Source organism: Arachis hypogaea, chromosome 5, assembly GCF_003086295.3.
Source record: "Arachis hypogaea cultivar Tifrunner chromosome 5, arahy.Tifrunner.gnm2.J5K5, whole genome shotgun sequence".
In the NCBI taxonomy this organism is placed as follows: domain Eukaryota; kingdom Viridiplantae; phylum Streptophyta; class Magnoliopsida; order Fabales; family Fabaceae; genus Arachis; species Arachis hypogaea.
In genome coordinates, this window is record NC_092040.1 from 94589489 (window position 1) to 94611036 (window position 21548).

The 21548-nt window shown below is 37.0% G+C and overlaps 1 protein-coding gene, 1 non-coding gene and 1 pseudogene across 2 annotated transcripts; 2 read left to right on the top strand and 1 right to left on the bottom strand.

Moving 5' to 3' along the window:
* The first annotated feature begins 522 nt into the window (after positions 1-522).
* On the top strand, positions 523-1537 carry LOC112803786 (uncharacterized). The gene is made up of 4 exons (XM_072196039.1): positions 523-879; positions 984-1094; positions 1208-1276; positions 1400-1537. Exons 1-4 carry the CDS (start codon positions 682-684, stop codon positions 1535-1537), a joined length of 516 nt encoding a protein of 171 aa, XP_072052140.1. The 5' UTR covers positions 523-681.
* A 2284-nt stretch (positions 1538-3821) lies between these two features.
* Positions 3822-6606, bottom strand: LOC112802032 (protein arginine N-methyltransferase 1.1-like; annotated as a pseudogene).
* A 13256-nt stretch (positions 6607-19862) lies between these two features.
* LOC112804595 (small nucleolar RNA R71) lies at positions 19863-19970 on the top strand. Its single transcript, XR_003203207.1, has one exon. It is a non-coding gene; the product is annotated as a small nucleolar RNA R71 (small nucleolar RNA).
* The last annotated feature ends 1578 nt before the right edge of the window (positions 19971-21548 follow it).

Consider the following 21548-nt stretch of genomic DNA (forward strand, 5'->3'; position numbering starts at 1 on the left):
GAATACATCAAGGAAAGAAGAAAAATCAGGGGACCCTTTGCGAGTCTCGGAAATCAGTTCTTGCACTGAGTTTTTCATCTTCATGGCATAGTTTTCACCCACAAGCGGGACGAAATCATCTGATGCATTGCTCAAACCTGTGATCTCCATTGCTTGATTTCTCGCTGAACCAAAATTGGTGTCTAGGGTTTATCAGAAGATGGGGTTTTGGACTTAAAGTTTCCAGTTTCCACAGTTTGGGCCTGGCCCGGTTTCTCTAATTCTCTGTCATTTTGGTGGGGGTTAGTTTTGCATTGACTCCAACGTGGAAAAGAAGGTGGAAATTTTTTATTTTTTAATCTTTTGTGGGAAAATTTTAGATTTTTATTATTAGATTAATGATGTAGAGCTACGTGTTTCCCTGCACCTTATTGGTGAAAAATGGGACCCACTTTTGCTATGCTTCTCTGGACTAATCACATGCGCTAAAAATTCTTATTTTGCGTTATGTAACAAAACCAAGAATTTGGGTTTTCCTATTTTTAAGCTTAGGAAAAGAAGCAAGGTTTTGGTTTTTTGTTTTTTTTGTTATTTGATTACTTCAGTTCTCTGTCAATTTTGGTGGAAAATTCCCACCTTTTTTGAGGATCTGAATTTCCTGTACAAGGTGAGGGGGTTCTAGAACAGCGTGTGTTGAGGAAGATGAAGACATTGTTTTGGGTTGTGTTTGTTTCAGTGGTGGTTTCAACATGGTTGCCACTCTCTGAGTGTTTCAAAAAACCCGCAGTGCTTGCTAGAAAAGAGGACATTCCGTACATAAAGTGTCAAGTTTGTGAGCTTCTCGCTAAGCAGTTGCATCAGCAGGTGAAGAAAAAGCAAGCTGAGACCGCTCCCAAAAAGGTTTTCTTTTTTCATGTCTTTCAATTGTAAGAGTGTTTTATTGGTAAGATTATTGTGTTGTTGTTTGGACTATTCTAAATTTTTGTGTGTTTTTGGGATGCTAGATCTCGGAGTATCAGATCATTGAGATAGCAGAGAATGTTTGTAATCTTAAGAAGGTAGAAGCGGATTGGATATTGCGCATTGATATTGTGGAGAAAGAAGATAGGCTTGAGGTAAGAATGGTGGTTCAATTTTTTCATTTATTTGATGATTGTGTGTGATTCATGCAATAGTTCTAATACCTGCACTCTCATTGATTTTGAAACTTCCTTTTATTGTTTAACAGTTAGTTGAGCATGACTCTGAAGGACAGTGCAATTCTGAGTGCAAGACAATCGAGCGAGCGTGTCAGGAGGTATAGAACTTCGTGTGATTTTCGCTCGGTGCATTTGTTTGTCGCAAATGGATTGCAAGCCATGGTTTCTTTTAGTTCTGAAATGGCAAATTATATTATGAATTATTGTTTTCAAATTTTCAGGTTATAGGGTATTCGGATACAGATGTTGCTGAATATCTATATATTCAAAGCCTGATGCCAATTCATTGTACAAATATTCTGCAAAGACCCTACTTAAAGCATGCAGCACAAGCCACCCCCTTGATCCCTAAGTACTGACAATCTGCAATTTGTTACTACTGCTTCAAGTGTTTGAATATAGAATGGACATTATTACTACTTACTAAAAATATTCACAGCTGCCCGTTATTTCGGAAACTAACTATGCACTTTTGTTCGATTCATGTAGTTTTGTGATTATAGTGCATGCCAACTAAGTTGCTAGTTCAATTGAGCCTTATGTGCATTACTGATTACCAGAACATTAAACAGCTGGAGTATTTGTTATAGCTGAATAGTCTGCCCTAAGATATAAGTGTAACCCTTGATGAGAAAATCAAGATTTTTTTTCATGTCCATGGTTGTTATTCATGCATTTCAGCTCACTTTCTATCAACAATCAAAACAAACTTTATCCACACCTTGCACCTTAGGTTCCGAATTCCCCTAACCAACCAAATGAAATATCCATTCTTTGAAGTATATCAGTTTGGAACTATGATCTCTTTCATGCATGATATTGTCATATTGTGTAATATGCTCTTGCCATTATTGTTTGATTTTTGTAAAAGCTTACTTCATCTCTAATTCAGAATATGTTTTCTGTTCTGTAGGACAGAAATCCCTGGTGATGCTTTTGTTGCTAAGTCCGATAAGGAGGCCTGAAAATGGAAAAGCCCTACTAAAATCTATGGAGGTATTTCCCTTTTCAATGTTATATATCTTTAGACAATTTATAGTGGAACACTGTCATTGTCTGATAATATAGCTGACCTTCCCCCTAGTGAGAATTAAGATTAGTTATTGTTTTTCTTGTCATCATTGTATATCACTATATCTTAGAGGAAAGGGTTATCTTTTGTCCTTTATTAGCTCGATACATTTGTTAGTTTTATAGCCCTATGTCCTTACTGTATCTAATTCTGCATCAGGCATCCAGGAGCACCTGGCATGAAAAATGTACTCAAGGGATGATTTTCCAGAACATGAAAAAACCTTGGTGATGAAAATGCCGAAGAAGAAATGATGAGGATGACGGCGATGCTGCTTTTCCTGGGAATTGTCTACTTTCTCTTTTTCCAGTTAGCTGAAAAATGAACCATGTTACCTTTATTTTATTAAAGGAAAACACTTGATTAAAATTCATACAAATCGCCTGACCAAATCAAAAATCTGCATATCGTAGCGGAAAAGTTCTGAGAGGAAAAGGAAAAAGGAAAAGGGAAAAGGCGACTGGAAACAAAACATAGAAAAGGAAATCACAGATACGACCGTGCACGCTGAAGAAACATGCAGGACCGAGTTCCAATCGCTTAAGACAGTGGTGGAGGGCAAAGAAAACCAAGTTCAAAGAAGGGAACAAAACGGAGCCAAATCTGAACTTTAGCAAGTCACAAAAAGCTTACACTGCGATTGTTGAAGAACTGCAAGGCATTTCAACATCATTTGTTACAGTAAAATGTGCCTGTGATAGTCAAGAGGAAGAAACATAGAGAAGCAATCAAATGAGAACTTTAACTTTAGAGTGACCACTTGGAATGGTTCATTTCCATTCAAGTATTTTGCTAATATTCAGTATCTTTAATGACTCAGTTTTGATGTTGAAGGTAGGGTGTATACTAGCTTGATAGTGAAGGTTATGAACTTGTGATTTCTCCAAAGACTTATTTCCTCCTACACCCTTATTTTTAGAATTTTTTTCTCTAAAAAAATAGTATAAGATAAATCATCCAACAACAACAACGCTTCATCCCACTAGCAAGGATTCGGTTATATAGATATAATGGCACCATTTAGCATTTTAGCCCTAACATACATCATGTTTACACATTCAAAAACTTCGTTTCCAATTTAAATAACAAATATTCTTGCTTATAGTCATTGGATACAGCCCACTACTATGCTGCACATTTCTTAATGTAGAGCACAGTTGAATAATAAGAAAATACAAATCTTCTATAAATTTAAATCTCATTGCTGCTAATGTACCAAAAATAAATATACAATATCAAATTACAACGTGCAAATTAAGTTATTTTGTCAAGAAGGTTGAGAGTAGTATTACTATTAGGAGACAAATGACATTACAGTCATGCAAATTGTGTACTTGCTAACAAAGGCAATCTATTCACTGAAAATGATAACAAATAGTTTCATGATAATTAAATTCTGAATAAAATAATTTTAATATCATTACATCCAAAAAGCCGAAGAGCAACTATGAATTTATAAGAGAATACAAGCACAATGTGAAAATACAGTTACAGTTCCCAAACAGAAGACTCTACATTAAATTATAAAGCGCAATAATTGCTGTTCAACATCTTGCAAAATTTAGATAGCATTGGAAAATCATGACTCAACGCATCTTGTAATACTGAACCCTTGAAACGTTGCATCTGCGACATTCAACGAGTACTTGACCATTATGTCAACATCGCGCGGATTTTTCTTGTTTTGAGCCACACTCATGCTCCCTACAATTGCCTCGCCTCACAAATGGTCAATATGTCTTCCAGATAAAGCACTGTTTGTTTCCAATGGGTGGCACGCGACCTTGGCCCTGCATAAATTCTCAAAATGTTACTTCATGTTGCGTTGTAGTCTAGCAAATCGTTGCAAGCGAAGCAATCATTCAAATTTTCAACTAAGTTTCTAAGGAACTCTTGGGAGCGGATAAAACCAGCATGGTTTCAAAGGAGATTACAAGTTTTTTCAGTCTGCGGTTATCATATTCTGAATTGATGATACTTCTACATGCAAATTCAAAGATACCAACTTATAAAATTCATTGTTCTTCCCTTCAAATTTTATGCTCTGTTGTTCTCGTGCAAAAAATATAATCCTTTCGATCTATTTAACATCTATGCATTATCTTTTTGCCAATTAACAGTTCACATGCCGAAATATAAATTTGACTCCCAAGTCCAATAACATTATATGGACAAAAAAGAACAGCTCCAACAAAAACATATAAATAATTGAGGAAGTAGAAACGAAGCTAACCTGTAGAGAAGCCCATCAATTTATGACACTTAGTAAATGTTACATCAAAATATGCAACAAGAGCATGGATGTAATCATCGCGTTCAGCAATAAGTTAAACGGTGCTGTGAAGGAAGCATCTCCAGGAGCCATCTTTGAGATATCCATAGTCTGAATAAAGATGAACCAATCATTGTACATGTTCAAACCAAATACAAAAATATTTGGCCAATGCAGAATGAAATTTTGCGCATGTCAAATACAAAGAATGTAAGAACTGTAAAGCTCCCCCACCTTGAGTAGCTGGCAGTTAGTAGCAATCTGATTCGGTCAACTGTATCAACAAGTGGCTCCATTATGGCTTGCTTCTTGATGCAGCTCATATCAAATCCATAGACATTGTTCCAAACTGTTAGAAAAAATGAAAATGTGGCTTGAGTAACTCTTTTTCACCAATAAATAAAGAAATTCATATGAAAATGCATTGTGTGGATGCCTCTTTCATTGAACCGTAAGTATACTGTATAAAGTAGCAAACTCATATTGGTTAATAAGAGGTCACGATCTCACACTCTATTTTATCTTCTTTGTAGTCTGCATCTTCGATGGCAGTAAGATGGAGGGACGCTTTATCTGGTAGCACAACTCCTCCTTCGACCTATTCAAAAGAGGAAACTCAGAATGATTCCCACACCATTGTACTGTGTGACATGTCTTCATCTAATATCAAGAGCAAGGAGTGCATAACTTACAAGCCATTTGTCGCGTGCGTAAAGGACAGAATTTAACATATTCTCAAATAATAGAAATATCCCATCCATTCTGAAATGATTATATCAACTTTTCAACCGGAAGTTCAATTTCTTCAATCTTACCCTTCAAAACTGTTACAACTGCAAAACCAAAACAATTATATTGCAATCATTGTGAGTGGATTTTTCCAACGAATCAACACCAAAAGAAAATGTATTTCAAAGGAGTAATAAAAAATATAAAACATTGCATTACCATTAGAGTACCCATTAGTTTCAACTATCTGCTTTGCCATGTCAGCCATATCGGAGCACTCAACCTGAATTCGCAATATAAAAAATGGTACAACTTAAAGTCATTATTTGGAATACTGATAGAATCACAAAAAACATAAAAGGCAATAATTGAAATCAGGCACTTACAGCATAGACATGCGCCGCCCCAGCTTTGGCACAAAATAGAGACAAAATCCCAGTCCCAGCACCAACATCAAGAACTACTTTATCCTTGAATAAAAACTTATTCTGATAAATAACATTTTGATATGTTTTTGTTCTTACAGTGTCCTTCAACATTTCCTGCAATCCAAACAAGGTTACAACAAAGCATTATACCACAATAACATACAAAAAACTTCTTTTAACTATATTGCAAAACATTTGAATACTAGTTTGCATTTCCCCTTCTCATTTATGGGAAAAAAAAGAAAAAACGGAACTTCAAGGCAAAAAAATAAACAAAATATAAACTTAATACACCAGCCTGCATCCAAGTTGAGCACACTTACTTCGTGAATTCCTGCAAACACATATACACATTTAAGATGAGAAAACAATCCTATTAAGAACAAATACAAATGAGATTAAGCTGAAGCGCGTGAATTTTTCAGGTTGCAAAAAACAACAGCCCGGATGTAAAGTTCGGAACTTTGAGCAAAAGGGAATTCAAATTGAGCAGAAGCAGATATTAAACAATTAGAATGAGAGAAAAGAGAGAGAAGCAAAAGTTACCGAAATGAGAGTAGGAATCGAAATAATAATCGGCGCTGGTTTTGTCATCGGAATCAATAAACGATGGTTCTGATGGTTCAGGTTCACACATGGATTGGTCGTCGAGGTTAGAGCTCTCGGCAGCGTCCTGGATAACCTCGTCGGCGTCTTGGAAGCGAAGGTGGTTGTTCATGCTGTTGTTATCGTTGTTGTTCTTTCGGCGACCCATACGATATGAAAGGAAAGATTTTTTTGGAGATGGAGAAGGAGTTTGCGTATGTCAGTGACTACTCACTAGAACTGGAATTGCGAAAATTAGGGTTTTAGTTTGGGTTTTAGCCTTTTAGGTTATACGACGATAGCTGCTTGCCTGCTTCCACTTGATGATACCGCGTTTTTCACTGCTTCATCCTTGTTTTTTTTTTTTATCTTTAAGGAATACGAAAATAAAATGATATCGAGTATAAACCAGTTTTATATATACACACATATATAAATTACCTTAGTGTTTGTTTCAGCGTTATTATTTGATGATAAAAAAAAAAATTTTAGTAAAAAATAATTTTTTTTTATTTTTTAACATATTTAATAAATTTTAGTAGTAAAAATAAAATATTAGAAAAATAAAAAAAGATTTTTTTTGAAAAATTATAATTTACATCTTTTTTAAATATTTTTTTTCTTTAAAAAAATATCTTTTAAAAAAAATATTTTTATGTAATAAATAAACAAAAAGTATTTTTGTATTGTTATAACCCAAATATAATTGATAGATAAAACGATCTTTTTGCATGAGATATCCAAACATAAAATTACTTTTACTTTTTTATAAAATCATTTAAAAAAAGATAACTCAAAATTTTTTTTTTTAAAAACTCACCCAAACAAGCTCTTAATATTACGTAATACTTTTTATATTAATAGTATAAATAACTATATACAAAAATATAAGTAAACGGCTGTGTAAAATATTTGACATTATTAATACATCAAAATTAAATAAAATAAGATAAAACTACATCGCTTATTATTATTAGAAGTGCTGATATTTACTACGATTATATTTTTTAGATAACAAATTTTTTTATAGTGTTAGAAAACTTTAACTGACTTTAGAAATATAATAAAAGAATGCTCTATTAAGATTTTTATTTAAGAGTTTGATTTGATTCAATGAAGTTAAAAAAAAGTGAAAGTTCAAAAAGATATTGATCTGAACCAATTTGGAGACTCTATAAAGGTGGCTATCGAAAAGTTGAGATACCGGTGATAATCCAAAAGTCTCATACAAAGACTCTTTTTTATTGTTTCTTAGTTCATTGGTAGATACTAATGAAATGTGTTTGAGCCTATTGATAAAGATGCATTAGACTTGAAAGATCGTTGGTATAAGGAGGAGAAAGAACCCCACTAGGAGGATAAACATTTTGACCACTATCCGACCATTCCAATCACTAGGAATGAATTTGAGGAGTGGTGTAAACCATAGGATGCGGTTTTCATTGTTAAAGTCCTCGGAAAAAGAGTGCATTTAGCGTTCATGGAACAGAAACTTAATAGACATTGGTTTTAAAAAGGTAAGATTAATGTTATTGATATGGATCGTGACTATTTTTCAGTTCACTTTACTGGTAAAGAAGACTATAACCATCCGCTCATGGAAGGACCTTGAATGATAACGGGACACTACCTAATTATTCAAAGATGGAGGCCTTTCTTTCTCTCATATAAGAATATAGTCAAGAAGATCGCCGCCTTGATTCGCATCCCAGACCTGTCAATTGAGTTATACAATCATCATTTTTTTAGGAAGGTATGCTTAACCCTGTGGACTATGCTTAAGATTGATCGTGCAATCTCCATTCATTTTCGGGGATGATTTGCAAGAATTTATGTTGAACTAGACCTAACAAAGAAACTAATTTCAAGAATCTCCGTTCTTGATCATACTTTAAATGTTGAATATGAGGGATTACATCTTATATGTTTTACGTGTGGTAAATATGGCTATCGATTGAATCAATGCAGTGAAACTCAAGAGCACAAGGTGGTGTCGGAGAACACATCCAAAGCCGGCAAGGGTGGCAGTACATCATCTGTCGAAGGGGACGGCACAAATCACGTTGGCAATGGTGGTTAAGAGGCCCCAGAATCGGTACAAAAAAGGCAAGTAAATCAAGATTCCTCGACATTCGGACCTTGGATGATGATAAGAAGGCAAGTAAGATCTAACGCGGGAATTAAGGGTGCTAATAATAAAAATGATCTCCTTCTAATTTGGAAGCTAGAAATTCTAACAGGTCACATTTTATTATTCTTAATGAGAAAGATATGGAGCAAATCCACGAGGAGATTGTGCATGAGAAGCTTCATGTGGAAGAATCCATGCAAAGTGGACTAGACGCTAGAATGGAGCAACATGGGCCTTGTACTTTAGTGCCACTTAAAGTCCATAAAAAAATGAAAGATCAACCCAATCTCTCCACAAGATTCTTGAATTGGAGGCTGGAAAAAAGTCCCCAAATAAGTAAAAAGGCTAGAAATAATAAGAATGGGCTAAATAGGCCAGAAAAAGTGAACAAAGATAAAATGAAGATTAAACTAGCTGAGAGTCATACCTTAGTGTTCTCTGACTCAACATTTGTTCATTTTCTAATTGAGAAAGTAAGCTTAAAAAATCTAGAGAGAGAAGCCATGGAATGTGAAATCATTCACAGAATGGGCATATGCAAAGGAACAGTGGGAAGCTTTTGAAGTTGAAAAGATTATGAAAGAAGCATGGCGAAGCAAATGGCGTTGTCTCCTCCAACAACCCGAACCTTTTTTAAATGGCTATGACACTAATGTGGAGGAAATAGATGTAAATTGTTAGGGAAAGAACTCACCTGATAAACCACCTAATCTCATGATTAAAGATTCAGGATCATCAACAAACAGTGAGGGTAACTCTAAGGAACTCGATTTGATCTGACCAGTGGGGAGCCACACTCTAATTGATCTGCATCTCTAGTGACATTTTTCTCCTATTTCTTTAATGAAATTTTATTCTTACATTGTCGTGGTGTTGGTGGAAGTTCTTTTACTGCTTTAATTAGAGATGTTAAAAAAGAATATCATGTTATTTTTTGTTCTCCTTGAAACTTATATTAGTGGGGGATAAAGGAACTAATATTAGAAATAAGTTGCCTTTTGACAGTTGTTTTATAGAGAAAGCCAGAGGATACTCTAGAAGTATTTAGTGTCTATGGAGTTCCAATGAATGGAGAGTGAATATTTTGCAGAGTCATCAATAATTCGTATATATGAAGATGCTAGAAAAGTACATACATCCACGGTTTTTACTGTAGTGTATGGAAATCCCCAAAGAGTACATAGAAGAGAACTCTGGAAAAACTTGAGGGATCTGAGTTTGCAGAATAGTCTCCCTTGGTGCCTGGCTAGGGATTTCAATGCGCTTATGCATAATTTGAAAAAGACAAGGAGGAGCAGCCACTCAATTTAATGGTGCATGTGTTGATTTCCAGGAGTGTGTTTCTGACTGTGAACTTTTAGACTTAGGATACTCAGGATATCCTTTTACCTGGAAGAGAGGGAACTTGGTCGAAAAATTAGATCGTGGTTTGAGCAACATGGATTGGCAAATCAGATTTTTGGAAACTACGATAAAGCACTTACCTATATTAAAATCTGATCATGCATGCTCCTCTATATCTCTAACTCTTTACTTCTCCCTCATCTAACAAATGGCGAAGGCCATTTAGATTTTTAGCATCTTAGTTATCCCATTCGGACTTCAATAATATGATTTCTAATCATTGGAAAATAATTGGTCCCAAGGTATTACGAACTTTATAGATTCTCTTAGAGTATAAAATTTCACTGTCTGTGGGAATATTTTTAGAAGGAAAAGTAGGATTCTAATGAGATTGCATGGCATCACGAATAGCTTGAGTGTGAATCACAATCTTTATCTAGAAGATCTCCAAGTTACTTTTTGGAAAGATTATGCAGAGCACCTTTTCCAAGAAGAAATGTTATGATTTCAGAAGCCCAGACGCAAATGGATAGAGTACAGTAATAGAAATACTAAATATTTTTATAGTACTACTATGGCCAGAAGAAGGAGGAATAAGATTACTTCTTTGCAAGATGAGGTGGGTAATTAGATACATGATAGTCACTCCTTTGAAGTAATGGCCACGACTTTCTATACCAATCTATATTGTGATTATCTCCTTAACATTTCCTTTGTGATTAATGGTGCTTTTCCGGCATTAAGTTATGAAGATATGACTTTGATTGGTTGTAATATCTCCTACAAGGAAATTAAAGATTCTCTTTTCATCATGGGTAGCTTCAAAGCTCTGGAAAAAGATGGTATTTAGTAGGCTTTTACCAAAATAAATGGGATCCTGTGGGACTGGATTTATGCAAGATGATTGAGAATATTTTTGTGCACCATCAGAAAATCAAAGAGCTAAATGAGACGCTTATTACGCTTATTCCTAAGATGGATCCTGTTACTAATATAAAGCTAATGAGACCTATCAGCTTATGTAATGTCTCATACAAAGTGATTACAAAAATTTTGACCCAAATGCTGCGGAGGGTTGTGGAAAAGTTAGTGCGTCCAACCCAGTGTAGTTTCATCCTAGGGAGGCATAGTTCTGACAATATTATCATTACCCAATATGTTATTGACTCTATAAGGAATAAATAAGGTCTGAAAGGATGGATGGTGATTAAAATCAATCTGAAAAAGGCTTATGATAGATTCAAGTAGAATTTTATTGAAGACACTCTAGTTGATATTGGGATGTCCTTTCAGTTCATTTCAACAGTAGCCAGTTATATTTCATCTGTGAGGATGAGGATTCTATAGAATGGGAAAACCTTGGACAAGTTCTCTCTTTCAAGAGGAATTCGGCAAAGTGACCCTATTGTCGTTACATTTTTGACTTCTGTATGGAAAGACTCTCTCATCCTATTAATGCTGGTGTAGATCACGGCCTTTGGAAGCCTATCAAGCTTAACAGAGAGGGCCCTGAGCTTTTTGATCTATGTTTCGCTAATGATTTAATTCTCTTTGCCGAAGCAACTATGGACCAAGCTGAGGTTATTAATAAGATGCTTGAAGCATTCTGCTCTAGTTCAGGTCAAAAGGTCAGCAATGAAAAAAAGCGTGTCTTCTTCTCGAAGAATGTGGGTAATAATGTGAGAAATTAGATAAGCAGTATCCTTAAGTTCCCTAGAACTGATGACTTGGGAAAGTACCTTGGTGTTCCTTGATACATGAAAATTTGTCTCTCAACAAATTTTCCTTTGGCAAGTATACCGAATTGTCGCCAAGTAAAACTCACAATAGAGTGAGGTCGAATCCCATAAGGATTGATTGGTCAAGCAACTTTAGTTAGAAAAATATGCTAGTTGAGCTAAATAGAATTTAGATTGAGATGCAGAAATTTAAAGGACTGGAAAGTAAATAACAGAAATTAAAGTGCAGAATCTTAAATGGGAATTTGGGGTAATGAGCATGAAATTAAATGGCAGAAAGTAAAATAGCAGAAAGTAAAGAGAATGGGTAAGATCAGAAATGGGGAAATCATTGGGTTCAGGAGATGTTGCATTCTCCGGATCAAGTTCATTCTCATCCCTTCCTCAATCAATGCATTCATTAATCTCCTTAGCAATCTTAAGTGATTGGATCCCAATTCCTTGGCAATCCAATCTCTCTAAGCTTGAATAATTGCCCAATTCCTTGATTTAATTGCTCATGGGAAGAGATGAAGTGTGGTCACTGATTATACCACATATATTCCTTGATTTAAGATCGAAAGCTTTCTAGTAAGATCAAGAGAAAAGAAAGAAGAAGAAGAATGAAAACTATAATTGATCCATCAAATTACAACAGAGCTCCCTAACCCAGTGAAAGGGGTTTAGTTGTTCATAGCTCTAGAAATGGAAAATGGCAGAAAAGAAGAATCCATGCTAAAAGTGCAGAAAAGTAAATCTATAAAGAGTAGTTCACAAATGTGCCAAAAGCTCCTCTATAGTTCAAAACTACTCCTATATATACTACTCCTCTTGATCTTCTAGTGAGTTCTTCAAGTCTTGGATGTGGGCTTTGGATCCTGAGTTGAAGCAGTTCTCATCTTTAGTGGGCCCAACTTGCAGAGAAAGATGAATTAGGCTTTGGGTATTTAGTAAGATTTAACGTTGATTTCCATTGTGGGTTCGAGAACGTTAGTGGCATTCACTTTTTCCACTAACGTTCCAACCTCATATATCCACGTTAAATCCAACGTTAGTGGTCTTAACGTGACCACTAACGTTGCTTTCTCAAAACTTGGCTAACGTTATTGGGACTCACTTTTCCCAATAACGTTGGCTTATACCCCTTCGCAAACGTTAATGGGAATCACTTTTCCCATTAATGTTGCTTAGTGCCCCTATGTTCCTACGTTAGAGTCCACATTAGTATAGCTAACGTGACTCTTAACGTAGGTGTGATCCACCTTCGAGAGCGTTAGTGACACTCACCTTTGTCACTAACGCTCCAAATGCCACATTCTCTACGTTAGAACTCACGTTAACTAAGTTAACGTGGCTCTTAACGTAGTAGTGAAGCCACCTTCCAACGTTAGTGACAAAAGTGAGTGTCACTAACGTTAGCTCTTTGATCTCAACTTCACGTTAACTTTCACGTTAATAGTCTTAACGTGAAAGTAAACGTAGGCAATGCTAGTTGGTCTAACGTTAGTGACAAAAGTGAGTGTCACTAACGTTGGCTTTTGTTTCTTCTTCCACGTTAGAGTTCACGTTAACTAAGTTAACGTGACTCTTCACGTGGATCATTGCCAAGTTCTCCAACGTTAGTGGTGTTCACTTTTACCATTAACGTTGGAGTTCCTTCTTCTTTTGCGTTAACTACCACGTTAACTTAGTTAACGTGGCAAGTAACGTGAGCTTTGGGTGGCTTCGCAGGTATTATTGGTGATCACTTTTCTCATTAACGTTGCAAGCTTTACCATTCCATGTTAGTGTTCACGTTAACTAGGTTAACGTGAATACTAACGTGGTTCTTCCTTGCTCCCTTTTCCCTGAAAACAAGCAATTAAAGTAAATCAAAGCTCTAGCCAAAGTCATGAGATTATGCATCATCAATTTATCATGCAATTCTAGCAAAATACTCATGAAATTATGCAAAGTTCACAAAAGTTGCTTGAATCAAGGTGTAAGTGTAATTTCATCCAAAACTTGCCTTATTCACTAAGAAAATGCATGAAACTACCTTAAAACAGTAAAGAAAAGGTCAGTGAAACTGGCCTAGATGCCCTGGCATCACAACACCAAACTTAAAGCTTACTTGTCCCTAAGCAAGTACTGAAGCATAAGAAGAATGAAATGAAATAATCAAGAAGATAAGATAGAAGTAGCATTCTTAGTTTATGGGGTTTCATGCATAGCAACTTAGGTTCTTTCCCTCTAGGTTTCAAGCCTTTATCAAATCCTTAGTCACCTTCTTAATTACATCCTTGAGGCTTCTTTCTTATTGATCCTTCCTTCTTTTTCAAAGTTATTTTTCTTTTTGCTAAGTGCTTTGTAAGAGGGCGACTCTTTATGATAAGCTTTCAGCCAACACTCCCAAACCAGTTGGTTTTAAGGTGCTAGGTGTTAAGACACCCCTAAGGACCTACTTCCTCAAGTCTCTTTCCCTCATACATACACACCACAGGCATATGGTTTGTTATTTTTCCTTTCTTGAGACCTTGGTGTCCAGCACCTCTTTGGGTTACTAAGTGTTTTGTAACTAAGGTTACTCTTGATTGTGGACTTTCAGCTGATAATCCTGGATTAGTTAATCCAAGTTACCAAGTGATAATGCACCCCTAAGAGCTTATTCATCTAAGTATATCCTTTGTACATAAACACCACAGACACATGCCTCAATTTTGAAACCCTTAATGCCTAGCATTGTTTCTTATTGTGTTTCTTTCCTTTTCACTTTTATTGCTCTTTCTCTTTTCTTATTGGGATCTTATTATTTAGCTAGTCTTAAAGGGTGTGTCTCAAACAAAGGACTTAGGATAGATAGTTGCTTTCTTTCCTTCTTTGGTGAACCAACTTAGCTTACTAATTAACTTACCACAAACATTCAGAATGCACTTCATAAAATAACTCCACTCTTGTTCTTTTCATAACATTTTCTTTTTGATTAACTTAAAGAGACAAGCATACAAGTAAGAAAGGTGCAAGTGAACACTCAAGACATTAGGCTAGCACATTAAAATTGTGAATAAAGGGGATCAAGTAAAAGATGCAGGTTTTATTCAATCATTTTTCACTTAGAGTTTTGCAGTTTGAGATGGGTTGAAACAACCTCATGATATCTTCCTTGGTATTCTCGTCCTAATAATTGCATCCCTGTCTGTTTCCTTGGATGATGGGGTATGCTCATTCCTTGAGATTGATTGAATTCCTGCAACACTATTGAAAGTTGCTTGTTCTCCAAGCACTTGGAAAAGGGTTAGCATGCATATATGTTTGTGATCTTCAGAACTTAACTTGGTGTGTGAACACCAAACTTAGTTCTATGCTTACTTGACAAATTGGACGCATGTAAGAACCTTGTGTGCTTTTTATTAAGAAACAACTATGAGCTACAAAAAAAATTTAATCTATATCTTAGAGGCTAAGCCTCTGTCAAGCAGGTTCTCTAATTGCTAGAGGGATGTTTCATCACTAAGGGTTGAAATGCACTCTTCAGCTGGAGTTTTGGTGGAACACCAAACTTAGAGCCATATATTCACCCTCGAATTGTTTTTGGTGTGTAACACCAAACTTAGTTCCTCACACTATAGAGAATCCAACTTGAAATTTTTATTGAAAGACTTATGAAAAAAGAATTACCTCAGGTTGGGTTGCCTCCCAACAAAGCGCTTTTTTGCGTCGCTAGCTCGACGATTCTTTCCTTAGTTGAGGTTGTACTTCTGTTTGGGGTTCTCCCCCATGCTGCCCAAGTAGTGTTTGAGTCTTTGTCCATTCACAGTGAATCTTCTCTTTAAGCTTTCTTCCATTATTTCTATGTGTCCATAAGGTGATACTTTTGTGACTAGGAAGGGTCTCGACCATCTTGATTTAAGTTTCCCAGGAAAGAGTTTCAGTCTAGAGTTGTAGAGAAACACATGTTGCCCTTCTTCGAAACTCCTGGGTACCAAATTGAGATCATGTCTCCTTTTTGCTTTTTCCTTATAGATTTTGGTATTTTCATAGGCTTGAGATCTAAATTCTTCCAATTCTTGAAGCTGCAGAACTCTTTTTTCACCAGCAGCAATGCTATCTAGGTTCAGTGTTTTAAGGGCCCAGGAGGCCTTGTGCTCCAGCTCTAATGGCAAGTGACAAGCCTTACCATACACCAGTTGATATGGGGACATCCCAATTGGTGTTTTGAAAGCTGTCCTATATGCCCAAAGAGCATCATCTAGCTTCTTCGCCTAGTCCTTTCTTGATATCCCCACAGTCTTTTCCAAAATCCTTTTCAATTCTTGGTTAGATATCTCTGTTTGCCCACTTGTTTGGGGATGATAAGGTGTGACAACCTTATGCTTCACCCCATATCGTAGGAGTAGGGCTTCCAATGGTCTATTGCAGAAATGGCCCCCTCCATCACTGATGAGGGCTCGTGGGACTCCAAACCTAGTGAAGATATTCCTTCGAAGAAAGTTTATGACCACCTTGTTGTCATTATTTAGGGTCGCCACTGCCTCCACCCACTTAGATACATAGTCTACTGCCACCAAGATAAACTTGTTTGAATATCAGGGTGGGAATGGTCCCATGAAATCGATTTCCCATACATCAAACAGTTCAAGTTCTAGAATGTATTGCTGTGGCATCTCATTTCTCTTGGGCAGGTTGCCAGCCCTTTGGCATTCGTTGCAGCTTCTCACCAATTCCTTAGCATCTTTGAAGATAGTAGGCCAGAAGAACCCACATTGCAGCACCTTTGCGGCATTTCTTTCTCCTCCAAAGTGACCTCCATAACTAGCACTATGGCAACTCCACAGGACCCTTCGTCCTTCTTCTTCTGAGATGCACCTCCTAAGGATTCCATCTGAGCATTTCTTAAAGAGATAGGGCTCATCCCAAATGAAATACTTGGCATCATTGATGAGTTTCCTTCTTTGATATTTGTTAATTCTAGGGGGTAAGTCACCGGCTGCTTTAAAATTGGCAATATTCGCAAACCATGGTGCTTTATGAATCATCATTAGCTGCTCATCTGGGAAGAATTCATTTACACTTGTATCATGGGCATCATTCTTCTCACAAGGTATTCTAGATAGATGGTCTGCCACTTTGTTCTCCACACCTTTTTTGTCTCTAATTTCAATGTTGAACTCCTGCAACAATAAGATCCATCTGATTAGTCTTGGTTTTGACTCTTGTTTGGTAAATAGATATTTGAGCGCTGTGTGATCAGTGAAAACAATAACTTTAGAGCCAATAAGATATGATCTAAATTTGTCAAATGCAAAAACTATAGCCAACAATTCCTTCTCTGTAGTGGTATAATTCTTTTGAGTATCATTAAGGACCTTGCTGGCATAGTATATCACATGCACCAAACTTTCTTTTCTCTGTCCTAACACTGCCCCAACTGCGAAATCAGATGCATCACACATCAGTTCGAATGGTAAATTCCAATCAGGAGGGGTGATGATAGGAGCTAAGGATAACCTCTTTTTCAAGTTTTCAAATGCTAGCATGCATTTCTCATAAAAAATAAATGGTGTATCAGACATTAGGAGATTACTTAAGGGCTTGGCTATCTTTGAAAAATCTTTGATAAACCTTCTGTAGAAGCCAGCATGTCCCAAAAAGCTTCTAATTGCCTTGACATCACTTGGTGGAGGCAACTTTTCAATTAGTTCTACCTTAGCTCTGTCTACCTCAATGCCTTGATTAGAAACTTTATGGCCAAGAACTATTCCCTCTGTCACCATGAAATAACATTTTTCCCAGTTCAAGACTAAATTGGTTTCTTGACATCTTTTCAATACCAAGACAAGATGGTTTAGACAATTAGGGAAGGAATCTCCAAATACTAAGAAGTCATCCATGAAAACTTCAATGAACTTCTCTATCATATCTGAAAAGATGGAGAGCATGCAGCGTTGAAAAGTTGCTGGTGCATTACATAGCCCAAATGGCATGCGCCTGTAGGCAAACACTCTATATGTGCATGTGAATGATGTTTTCTCTTGGTCTCTTGGATCAACCACTATTTGGTTATATCCTGAATAACCATCTAGAAAACAATAATATGCATGTCCCGCAAGTCTTTCCAACATTTGATCCATGAAGGGAAGTGGAAAATGATCTTTTCTTGTGGCTTCATTGAGCTTCCTGTAGTCAATACACATTCTCCAGCCTGTGATGGTTCTTGTAGGGATTAGCTCATTCCTTTCATTGGGCACCATAGTGATTCCTCCTTTCTTGGGAACCACTTGAACTGGACTGACCCATTAGCTATCTGAAATTGGATAGATTACTCCACCCTGCCACAATTTCATAACTTCTTTCTGCACTACTTCCTTCATTGCTGAATTCAACCTTCTTTGGGGCTGAGTGGACGGTTTGGCACCTTCTTCCAAGAGTATCTTATGCATGCATATGGCTGAACTGATTCCTTTCAAGTCAGCAAGTGTCCATCCAATGGCATCCTTATGCTTTCGCAAGACTTGAAGCAACTCTTCCTCTTGTTCTTGGCTGAGGGCTGAATTTATGATCACTGGATAACTTTTATTTTCTCCCAAATATGCATATTTGAGAGTGGTTGGCAGTGCTTTAAGCTCCAGTTTGGGCACTTCTTTTCCTTCTTCCTTTTCTTCTAGCATGCCTTGAAGATGTATTTCAGCGGCTGCAGCTTCTTCGCTTGCTGCTAATTCTTCTTCTATTGATGCTTCAAGTTCTTCTTCAAGAGTTTCTTGTACCAAAGCCTCTACGGAGTCCAACCTCATACATTCTCTCAATGAGTTGTGTGGGTAACTCATGGCTTTAAACACATTGAATGTCATTTTCTCCTCATATAATCTAAGGACGAGTTCACCCTTTTGGACATCAATAATAGCTCCGGCAGTGGCTAAGAAGGGTCTTCCCAGGATAATGGAAGTCTTAGCTCCTTCTTCCATGTCTAATACTACGAAATCTGCTGGAAAGATGAAGTCTCCCACCTTCACCAGCAGATCTTCTACTATCCCCTGGGGAAATTTGAATGATCTGTCTGCTAGTTGCAGCGCCATTCTTGTTGGTTTGGCTTCCTCAATCTTCATTTTTTTCATCATTGCTAGAGACATTAGGTTTATGCTGGCTCCTAGATCACATAGAGCCTTTTCCACAGTGATTTCCCCAATGATACAAGGGATTTGAAAACTCCCAGGATCCTTCAATTTCTGGGGCAATTTGTGTTGGATGATGGCGCTGCATTCTTCTGTGAGCATTACAGTCTCATTATTCTTCCAGCTCCTCTTTTTGGTCATCAATTCCTTCAAGAACTTGGCATAGAGTGGCATTTGCTCTATTGCTTCAGCAAAGGGTATGTTTATTTGTAGTTTCTTGAAGATTTCTAAGAATCTTGAGAATTGGTTGTCTTCTCCCCTCTTCTTTAACTGCAGCTGTTGGGGGTATGGAGCCTTTGAGAAACATGGTTTGAGTGCTTCTTCTTCTTGATGTGGCATAGGATTTGAAGGTTGAGCTTCCTCATGTCCTTTGTTTTCTTCATCTAATTTCTTCTCTGATGGTTTCTTGTGGGTCTCCTTCAATTCTTTCCCACTTTTGAGGGTGATAGCTTGACATTCCTCCTTTGGTATTGAGTTAATATTGCTGCAATTGTTGTGTCCAGGGACTTGCTTGAATAAGAATTCAATTTGTGTTTCCAGTTTTTTGATGGCAGCATCTTGATTCTGCATGTTGGATTGTACTTCTTCTCGGAAAGCTTTACCATCTTGAATTTCCTTGCATAGAATTTCAAGTAGACCCTCAATCCTTGAGAGCCTATCCTCAGTTATTAATGGTGGGTTGAGATTAGGTGGTTGAGAAGGTTGGTTAGATGGATGTTGGTAATATCTCTGTGAGGTGTTTTAATGAGTAGCATTGTTGTTGGAGTTGAGGTTGTGGCGTCTCTGATCTTGCCCTTGGTCTTGTTGGTTTCCCCATCCAAAGTTGGGGTGATTTCTCCATCTAGAGTTGTAAGTTTTGGAGTATGGATCATGGACTTGTCTAGGTGAGTTTTCAACATAGTTGGCTTGCTCCCAATCACCTTCTTCTCCTATGTTTACTCCTTCTTGAGTTGATGATGAGGTGATAGCTGCTGCAACTTAGTTCTCCTCCACCTTCTTGGTAAGATCTGCTAGCTGCTTGGTGATCATCTTGTTTTAAACTAACAATGCATCCATGTGGTTCAGCTCCATTACTCCTCTGGTGTTACTTCTTTCGGAGGCATAGAAGTAGTCATTTTCAGCAACTGTTTCAATGACATCTCTGGCTTCTTCAATGGTTTTCTTCTTGTTTAGAGAGCCTCCTGATGAATGATCCACATCCTTCTTTGACTCATAAGAAAGACCTTCATAGAAGATGTGAAGTTGAACCCATTCGTTAAACATCTCTGGTGGGCATCTCCTTGTCAGGTCTTTGAATCTCTCCCATGCTTCATAAAGTGTCTCACCATCTTGTTGTCTAAAGGTTTGCACCTCAGTTCTTAGCCTATTGATCCTTTGAGGAGGGTAAAATCTTGCTAAAAACTTGTTCACCACTTCTTCCCAATTAGTTAAGCTTTCCTTTGGGAAGGATTCAAGCCATTTAGATGTCTTGTCCCTGAGTGAAAAAGGGAACAAGAGCAACCTATAGACATCTGGGTGGACTCCATTGGACTTCACTGTGTCACAAATTCTCAGGAAGGTGGTCAAATATTGATTAGGATCTTCTTGAGCACCTCCTCCAAATGAGTAATTATTCTGCACAAGAGTGATGAGCTGGGGTTTTAGCTCAAAATTGTTGGCATGTATGGTGGGCTTCTGAATGCTGCTTCCACAGTTTCCAGGATTAGGATTGATATAGGATCCTAAGACTCTCATTTCTTGCCCAGCCCGGTTTGCATGGCCTTCTCTGACATGATTATGAGCTTCTTCTTCATGATTGTTCTCCATATTTTCTTTCATGTTGGGTTTAAAATACTCTTCCTCTTCTTCCTCAGCACCAATAATCCTTTTCCCTCTTGCTTCCCTTCTTAGTCTCCAAAGGGTTCTTTCAGGTTCTGAATCAAAGGATGTTGAAACTCCTTCTCTTCTCCCTGTCATACAACAAACAGATTGCACAACAGGAGATAAAATGAAGAAACTATTCTTGATAGAGTAATTGTTAGTGTGAGTGATGCAAATTATCAAACAGTTAGTGGGTTAGTGAGCAGAATTGTAATCAAAGAAAGAAAGAACGAAAAAAATAAAAGAGGGTGCAGGGGGTGAGAAAGAAATTAAAATAACTAAAAGAAATTGACTAAATAAACTAAACAAAAAGAAAAATGCTCAATCTAGTGATCTTCAAACTTAATCATTGTTGATTCAAAATCAATCCCCGGCAACGGCGCCATAAACTTGATGCATGAAAATTTGTCTCTCAACAAATTTTCCTTCGGCAAGTATACCGAATTGTCGTCAAGTAAAATTCACAATAGAGTGAGGTCGAATCCCATAAGGATTGATTGGTCAAGCAACTTTAGTTAGAAGAATGTGCTAGTTCAGCTAAACAGAATTTAGATTGAGATGCAAAAATTTAAAGGACTGGAAAGTAAATAACAGAAATTAAAGTGCAGAATCTTAAATGGGGATTTGGGGTAATGAGCATGAAATTAAATGACAGAAAGTAAAATGGCAGAAAGTAAAGAGAATGGGTAAGATCAGAAATGGGGAAATCATTGGGTTCAGGAGATGTTGCATTCTCCGGATCAAGTTCATTCTCATCCCTTCCTCAATCAATGCATTCATTAATCTCCTTGGCAATCTTAAGTGATTGGATCCTAATTCCTTGGCAATCCAATCTCTCTAAGCTTGAACAATTGCTCAATTCCTTGATTTAATTGCTCATGGGAAGAGATGAAGTGTGGTCACTGATTATACCACATGTATTTCAAAATCAAAGTGTTGGGAGGATTACATGTCACTATATCTGCCCAAACCCCAATTTGGTCCAACATGAGAAAGCATTTCTAGCATGATCTCCTCATCCCTTTTCCAAGGCTCAAAGGAGATCCAATTATGGAGAGTTTCTTTTCCAAGACAACTAACCAA